At 41.0% G+C, this 8,870-nt stretch overlaps 1 protein-coding gene across 8 annotated transcripts in view; it reads right to left on the bottom strand.

The window, feature by feature from the left end:
* Nucleotides 1-1,886: 1,886 nt before the first annotated feature.
* Nucleotides 1,887-8,870, bottom strand: part of LOC119345898 (serine/threonine-protein kinase 19-like) — a 9,957-nt gene continuing 2,973 nt past the window's right edge. Inside the window, exons 4-15 of one of the 8 annotated variants that reach the window (XM_037615728.1) lie at nt 8,524-8,604; nt 8,215-8,307; nt 7,745-7,864; nt 7,442-7,507; nt 7,194-7,271; nt 6,522-6,687; nt 4,924-5,039; nt 4,778-4,828; nt 4,321-4,456; nt 3,382-4,223; nt 3,008-3,065; nt 1,887-2,891 (exon numbers count right to left, since the gene is read on the bottom strand). In XM_037615728.1, coding sequence (XP_037471625.1) covers nt 6,532-6,687; nt 7,194-7,271; nt 7,442-7,507; nt 7,745-7,864; nt 8,215-8,307; nt 8,524-8,604 — 594 coding nt within the window. In that variant the 3' untranslated portion in view covers nt 1,887-2,891; nt 3,008-3,065; nt 3,382-4,223; ... (2 more) ...; nt 4,924-5,039; nt 6,522-6,531. Of the gene's footprint in view, nt 3,066-3,381; nt 4,224-4,320; nt 4,457-4,777; nt 4,829-4,923; nt 5,040-6,521; nt 6,688-7,193; nt 7,272-7,441; nt 7,508-7,744; nt 7,865-8,214; nt 8,308-8,523; nt 8,605-8,870 lie in introns of all 8 variants that reach the window. The other 7 variants (XM_037615730.1, XM_037615727.1, XM_037615726.1 and 4 more) reach the window with 7 other exon arrangements.

The following is an 8,870-nucleotide window of genomic DNA, read 5'->3' as shown; positions in this document are numbered from 1 at the left end:
AATTTTCTGGACTGCGTTTTCTTAGAAGAAGAATAACTATAGCAGAATGGTTAGCTCATCTTACTTGAAGATTTTCCATGGACTCTGTTTACTCTGCTAGTGGTTCCAGCATAACTCTAGAGTGCATCTATTCACAGAAGACACTGCTCTTATGTTTTTTTTGGCCTTACTGAGGTCTGATGCCACAACTTGCCAAGTGTCTTTGCACCTGGTTAACCAGTGATTGTAAGTTCTGCTTCAAAGGTTGTTTTCAGCCAAATAGTGATGTGTATCTTGCTACAATTCCCTTGCAATAGGAGTATCTTGCTGACTGCTGCTTTGTATCGGCAAGGATGGTTATTATTTTTGCATATGTGATTATATGTAAATATGTACTCACCCCAGGCTGGTGTAGCTGTTGTTCTAGATGTTGTGGCGATTCAGGCTGAGCTTCTTTTATTCTCCATTTGCCTGTGTTGCTCTTAGGCTGTGAGCTGCTCTAGCACTTTGTATCATATTGCCTTGGGTGAAGCTTATTTGGGAATCCTACCACCCTGATGGTGTTATAACAGAGACCCGTGGGATCCTTTTGGTGGAAGATGAGCATACTCAAGCTGCTTCCTCAATTCTAGCAGATGGTAAAGCGGAAGTACCTTTCACTGTCTTATTCTTGCAGGACAATTGGGGACATGATACATTTGAAAACCAAATACCCACAACTTTTCTCTTTCTCGGCTAAAGAGAACATGACAGTACGAGAATATATCCTCATACTCCACTCTCAGCCCAAGCACACCAGCAATTCCTAGACCTTCAGCTCATCACCCAGGAAGTTCAGCTCATAGATAATTATGATAGATTGATATACCCCTCAGGCATAGCATACTCATCCATCAAAACAACACATCTTCGGACGTTGCATTCTTCTTTCTCTCTCTTTTTAGGCCCTGGCGGTAGAACAATTGTTCTATGGTATATTTTATATTTTAATAACAAAGTAAAGTACAGGGAAAGAGGGAAAAAAGGAAGGAAACAAAACAAGGAAAAAGCTAGAAAAGAAGCTCTATCCTATCTCTGGGAAACATCACTTCCATTCTTGGCCGGACTCGTGGACTGATCTAACTCTCGCTTCATGTCCAACTCACCATCAACTGCTCCTACACCACTAAGGGTAGCAGCGTCCTCGCAACTCCCAATTCTAGTACTATGAGTATAATCTTCCGCAAACGGAAGGGATACTTTTGCAAGTGGGCAAAGCAAAATAAGACATTGGTGGTTCCTTTCAGCTTATTTTCGCCTCACCTCCTTGACTCTCGCAATTTTGTTTTCCTCCAATATTTTATATGGACTGAAGCTAAACACGATAAAATAAATCTGAATTCATGTCACACGCACTTTGACATCCTTAGGCATGGGTATATATAAGACTTCTACTCGTCTATAGTCTTTGTTACTAGCTCTTTTTAAGAGGACAAAGAAATAATTTGTGTGAGCATGGTATATGTGTTGAATGAGCCATTCAGGAAGCAGAATGATGCGACCATTCTGCATGCATGTTATTGTTTGGTTTCGAATCTCTTGCCAGAAACAAAATGGAAGAAATGTCATGTTTGGTTGGAGGGAACTCACATCAAAGTAATGAGTGACTGATTGAACGAAAATTGCATCTGCAAACAGGTTAATCATGAATGACCCAGAGTAACCAACCTTCATGTAGTAGAACTTAATGTACATGTTCTGCTATGCATACTTACCATCACATGACTGGGAAGTACAAACAGAGAGTTGTCCATGTCCATTGTTTGCATCATGAAACATGAATGAAACGGTAATCGACTGATTTAAGCTAAGTTTCCGGCTCCCTTTCAAGATCAGCATATCATAGTAAGGAAATCTAGAAGAAAACATTGGAGAAAGCGAGGCACAAAATGAGGCTTTATTAATAGCAGATGGGTTCTTGTTGTACAAATGCACATCAGTTCCAAATAAAATGGCCGTTTTCTTCTTCTTTCTGTTCTTCTGTGTTTTCTTCTCTTGCAACCAGCGTCGAAGGGAGTGGCAGGTACTCCATATGTTACATATGAGCCTGGGCTGCAAAAATCCACATTCTTACAGTTCCGAATAAAGCTATATCTTCTCTAAAGAAGGTCACAGCTCATCTGCCAACATAAGACCCATTTAGTGCAATTTAATTCAACAATATGTTTCAATGCATTTCACAGGAAATAATCCATTTGGTAGCTAGGTAAAAATCTCCACTATTTCATCGCCATTACTATACAACATTAATCAGATCAAAACCAGAATACGTCTCAGAATTTCTTTTTTGCAACTAGTAAGCTTGCACGTGCAATGCACGTCTCAAACGATGACCAAATGATATCCACATCAATATAAAAAATGGATGCACGGTATTGTATTGCCGCTCAATTGTATTTTCAACAGTGAGATCGACATCACTATGGTCGTGTTGCTACGTATTTTCAACGGTATTACGACCTGACAACAGGCTATTAAATTAGCTACAGATGCAATACTGAACAATGCTGCGATAAATATCACAAAGTGAGATGGAGCGATAGCTGAATAAGAGTACTTGCAGGGTTTTTCATTGAGCATTTTGTACTGAATATAGCCCCTGAAACATGTGCACTGAATCAGGTTGTACATGATCTGAAAATTGAAGGATAACTTAGTACACCTACAAGTTAATTGGAAGCTAGATAGAAGGTAGGGATTTCTCTTTTCTCTCAGACCTACAAGTCAATTGGAAGCTAGCTAAAGTGCGCATGCTAACTGAATGGTGACTTTTGATATGCGAACTACTAATCTTAGGTACATCTGTATCTTCCTCTCGCCTATACATTATGAGCCAAGCATTAGCAGTAACCAAAGCACGAGAAGCTTGATGGCTGGCATCACAAGAGTCACATCAATCAATGTCTGGGTCAGAGAGCACAAGAGAAGAGGAGAGAACAAAACCGAGAGGGTTACTGAACCGGTGGCGAAGAAGATTATAGAGACTCACAGAAGCAGCTACAGCGACAGCAGTGAGGCCGAACTTGAGCAGGGTCATGATCATACTTCTGCGCCACGAAAATAAAGAGTGAGCAACACATACTACTCAGTAAATAGCAAGTTATGTGATGAATATAATATCTGTTGAGCCCATCCACAGAAAAAAAACTGAAGTAATAAGAAAAACAAGAATAAACATACATGCATCATTTATGTACAAGAAAATTTTAGCATGATTCGTTCTCTGACAGATAAGTCACATAATCATCGCGTAAGCATAGGGAATAAAAAAACGATATTGAAAAGAAAAGTAAGAAATTGACCCATTATCCTAAGATCTGCAAAAGAAAAATAACAGAGCTAAGGATGATTTGAAGTACTGACCTCCTCTATGACAAGGAATAGCGCCAAGGTCTGATGATTTGAAGCACTGACCTGGTAATATCGGAGCATGCACCAACTCAGTGGTAGAAACTTAGGGACAACCATCCGTCATGCTCAAGCCATTGCGTCTATCACCTCCATGGTTGCCTCCTACGCTTCCACTGAACTGGAGGAGAGCAGTCTGCGTTCATTATTTATCTTCTTAAGATACTAAGTGTTCAATCATAATCACGCAGTCAGCTAAGAACCATACTAATTGATAGAGAAGGGTACAATTTGAATGAATATCTGGCGGAACATATGTATAGAACAAATATCCTAAAGGAAGTACCACAAACATTAACTACCACAACTATGGTATATTATCAATTGGTCCAAGTTCTTCATTGCCACCACATCTCTTTCTTTCTCTCATCACAACAGCAAAAGCAGAAAAAAATTAAGCGGACTGAAGTTGTTTTGACTGCCTAGATAACAAAATATTGGAGGATATCGCACCAACTTATTGTAGTACCAAATACATGCTGCCTAGATAAAATAGATTGGGGCATTTACTGACAGAGAATATACAACAAAAAATGGTTGAAGAAAACAGAACAAGGATAGAACAGTACACAGACTGTACTTAGTAGAAACACACACACACACACACGGAGAGAGAGAGAGAGAGAGAGAGAGACAGAGAGAGAGAGGGAGGGAGGGAGAGAGAGGGAGAGAGAGAGAGAGAGAGAGAGAGAGTACACTTGAACTGTTGTTTTTTGAAGTTGACGCCCAAGTTGTCATTGTCGCTGCAGCTCAAGCTCAAGCTCCACACCTTCCTGGTCTGGTTGTTCGTTGACTTCCTGATGCATGTCGGAGTGGTGCTGATCAGATTCTCAAGCAATGTGAAGAGCGTCGAGCCCGTAATCACATAATTAAGTTATGCACATTTCAACTTACCGGGCAACATAAAGGATTAATATCAACACTTTAGCAGATACATTTAAGACTTAGATGCTCTGAATTTCTTCATTTGCAAGAAAAATGATATTGCAAGGTAGATCATTTTCTTGTACAATCAAATCTCCAAAAGCACCTAAATTTCAGTGTACAACCAGAATAAGAATACCTATAACAATATAGGCCTGGAAACTCTTAGTGCAAAGATTAAAACAATATAATTTCCTAAACTTACAAGTTTTGCAGTTTATTTTTAAATCGATTATTTTGTATCCGATTATTTTCTGAATTAATATAGAGTTGGAATAGTTTACATTGATGATTGGCAGTAGTACTTAGTGTCCATCAATATTGCAGGTGTACTGAAGGATATTGATCAAGAGCTAGCTAAACAATTTCATATATGGAGTGAAAATCAAGAAGTACTGGCATTAAGATAATCAGTCAAAGCACATACCAAAACAAAATTTGAAGCAACCAGTCTTCGTAGCAGCCAATTTGTAAAAAGCTACAAGACAATATAATTTGTTAACTACATAAGAAAGGACCATTAGATTAGACATTAGAAGATGATTCTGAAAACAAATTGGAGCCGAAACTGACCTTGCTGAACCCTCCACTACCTCGCATCGGCACATTCACACGCACTCGCTGCACACCTCACAGAGCATTGACTTTGATAATGAGGAAGCACCTGATTATTTACTGCAGATGTCCACCTGCAAATCGTTTTTCTGGGGTTAACACTTGCAACTTGCAAGTTATAAAAGCAAAACACAGTGTGTTAGCATTATAAATTTATAACTTGCAGGTAATGAATAATTTGACCCTCCAGATACTGCTTGCACCTCCCTTGTGTATTGAGAATGCAATTCAGTTTGCCACATGTGATAATCGTTCCATGAATTGATCAGCGACAGAGGTTGTTTACTATTTGTTATTCAATCAAACAATCCCAATCAACTTAATACGAAGCAATGTAGAAAAATGCAAGTCACTGCAGGGAGAAAATCTATCAATTGATGAGTTACATATAGAATATCAACGATGCTAAGGGTGTGGTGGGTGCAACGGCAACCTCGTGCGGCATGGAGACAGCGTCAGCTCTCGGGGAAGACAACTATGAGGCAGAGGTCGTCGACTCGTCCTGGTGGCCATCCTGGGTGAAGTCGACGAGCTACACATGGACGGCAGCAGGAGGTGGCAAATCTCACCGGATCCGATCGTTGGAAGGCTCAGGATGCCAGATCCGATGCGGAGGAGAGCCTTCCCCTGATCTTCCAGCGCAGAGAATCGGTGGCGCGTTCCGCAATTACGGCTATGGGCGTACAGAGCAGCAACCGACGAAGGGAGAGCGGCCGGCGGCGAGCCCGTGGGGCAGAAAAGGAGGAGCGGCGGGAGCTCGCATCCATGGGGGCAGCAGCCGACCAAGAGGAGAGCCTCCGGCGTCGAGACCATGGGGCGGCAGAGGATGAGCGGCCGGAGGAGGCGACGGCGATCCGAGCTCGCGTCCGTCTAGAATTAGAGGAGGAGCGGCGGGCGGCGACGGCGATCCGCGCTAGCGTCTGTGGTGCAGCAGAGAAGGAGCGGCGGACGGGACGGCGGCCCTGGCCCCTGCGATGGCGTCGGTAGCAGAGGAGTGGCGTCGTGCATGCAGTTTGATGAAGACGTGGGCTACAACATTTTTTCTTTTCTTGAAAGGGGTCATTAGCAGCTAATGGCATGGTGGGTAATTAAAGCGTAAAACGCGTTTAGTATTCTGGAGGGATGTAGACCATCAGATCGTAGGTTTTGATGGATAGGATGATTTGGTTCTCCGCCCTCTCTTTCTTTTATAGTGGTAGTAGATACACCCTACTAATTGACCTTAAAGAATGCAGGAACCAATAAAATAAAGTGACTACTTTTTGCTGACTCAGCAGGAAAATGGTGTTCTTTTCCGAAGAAGCCAAAAACTGCTAAACAAAAGCTATTCCAAAGGTGTGTCTATCAATCTGTTGACACGCGAGCAAGTAAGCCGGTTGGTGTTTGAACCGTCTTTATGTGACCAGACCCAATCAGATCACGGAGGTGGAACCAGTGGCGGAGCCACCTCCCGGCGACCCCGGGCGGCTGCCCGGGCTAGTCAAGAAAATTAGTGCTAAGCACAAGTGCTAATCTATGGTTAGAAGGATTATTTCCTTGGGTAGGTGGCAGCTCACAGTGTCACAGTTAAGTCTTGCCCGGGCTGCATTCACGGGCTGGCTCCGCCACTGGGTGGAACCGCACGTCGAGAGGTGATAACCTCAACCTCGTCTTCTCCAGTGAAGATAGTAGCATCTCCTTGTACTTCCTACGGTTCAGTAATGAAAGAACTTCCTTCCTCCCCTGCTCACCATAACCACATTTGTCAATGTCTTCTTACAGAGAAATCGAAACTGTAAGTATTTAATTACTAGCCCGTCTAGAATAACTCGGGAAAGCCAATGCAAGAGGAATCAAACTACCATAACCTGATTAGCGCATTCATGAAATACATCGTTCACGGTTCTAAAGTATATACATGGATTGAAGTTTTGAACTGTAAATATGTGATAATATGTGTTAAATGGATGTAACTTCCATAAATATGTGATGTCAGCTAGAAAACCACTTATGTACCTATTTGCACAACCTATGCAAGTTTGTGGGCACAAAAGTCCAATTTTCAAGTGCATGACTTCATGGACTTGCATGTACCCAACTTGCAGACATAGCGACAGATGTCTTATGTTCTGACTATACTTCAGTCAGCAGAGCAGCTTTATATTCATAAAATTTATTAGAAACATCTTTAAGATTAACTAACACCGTGAGATTTGAACCAAGAAACAGAAAAGCCAAGAAGTGCAAACCTGGGACAGGCCTTTCAAGATAGGACCGATACTTGGAATAGAAAACCAGTACATGTTTGGATCTATTAGTTGGCGTGTCTGTGAAAGATCAACATGGCACAAACAGTAAGCATGATTGGTCAAGAGCATAAACTCATCGTGTAGATGCAAACCATTAGTTATTTGGAAAACATGAAACCAGTCATACTGGAGCCATGGCATGTGAATACAGAAACACCCATGATAAAGATCCCATGGAAAATACTTACCAGGAGACCAGCATTCATCAATAAGGTGATATGTTTATCTCTTGCATCACCACCATGTGATAACAACTGCAATGAAAAGCAGAAGACGTGAAAAGCCTTGTTAGAGCAGTACTATTTCTTGATTTAGTGCTAGGTATTATTACAAAACAGTATACTAAAACAAAGTGTCAGCTCAAAGTGCCCATGATGGATCATCGCAAAGTTTCACAAAGTTAAAACTTGGTAATGACCGATTCTACGGAAAGGTTAAGATAGAATTCTGCAGGATCAACACTCATCTCCAGTTAACTTGCTGAAACTTACCAGCTCTAGGTGATCAATGCTAACATCCAATTTCGAACGCAGAACATATTTCTCAAACCAATCAAACACTTCACTACCATCTTTGTTTTTACCCGTTGACCTCCTGACAGCAGATTCCATCTGCATACACTCAGTGTAAGAAAGGAACAGATCTATTAAAGCTTGTAGTACGAATTATCACATTATAACTAAAATGTTACATCAACGAGACATTAGCTACATATTGGCGTGTCTATGATGGTAAATTTGCAGTTCAGTTAGCATGAGCTTGGTTTGTTAAACAAGGTAAATGGGATATAGCTATCCAGCTTGGTAAGGATAGGCTTGAATGAGATGATTCGGGTTGTCTGCTTGGTTGGGTGAGAGTATTACAAAAGACTAATTAGCTAAAGAGCACCTCTTAACTTCCATTACATTAGCACCATCTAGATCTAGTGAACCTACTTAAGTCAAACAAGGAGAACTTATACCTGTTTAAGATAATCATCCATGAACATGATTGCATGGTCATCCTGCCCAGTATTGAGTTTGAATACACGGAGTACTCTGTCTTTCTTCAGTGACTGCAAAAAGTATTTCTATGTTCAGGTTTCATCAGAGCAAGGAAATATTATCTCTGATGCAATTGGATATATCAATATACAATTAGTCTACGATAATCACCAATAGTTTAACACGAGAATCGCTAGAAAATAATCCAAAGGTAAAACACAAACTTATCATTGCATTACAACAGTGGTGTCCACAAAAAGAATTATTGCATAAGTTCAAAACAAAACCTCCAAATCTCTATCAACTTGTGTCCTGTCCTTCACGCTACTATACAATTGAGACTGTAAAATGAAAGGCTGTGTTACAACCTACAAGTGAAACCAAAAGAAACAGATAAATTTTGTGCGGAAGTGGTACCGAATCACCATCATAAAAGGAAACACTGAATTTATAAACATCTTAAATAATATTGCAACATGTTTTTTTTCATTATTACATGGGGATTGCCACATCTTTCCATTCTGAGGAGGAGCAAACATAAAGAACAAGAGTTTAGTAGTGGGAAAGAAGCACCCCCCCCCCACCCACCCAAAAAAAAATTGGCAGTCATGAACCCTAGCTCCACCTATGCGTT

The sequence above is a fragment of the Triticum dicoccoides genome, unplaced genomic scaffold (genome assembly GCF_002162155.2).
Source record: "Triticum dicoccoides isolate Atlit2015 ecotype Zavitan unplaced genomic scaffold, WEW_v2.0 scaffold33036, whole genome shotgun sequence".
Classification (NCBI taxonomy): domain Eukaryota; kingdom Viridiplantae; phylum Streptophyta; class Magnoliopsida; order Poales; family Poaceae; genus Triticum; species Triticum dicoccoides.
This window is presented reverse-complemented; position numbering and strand designations above follow the sequence as displayed.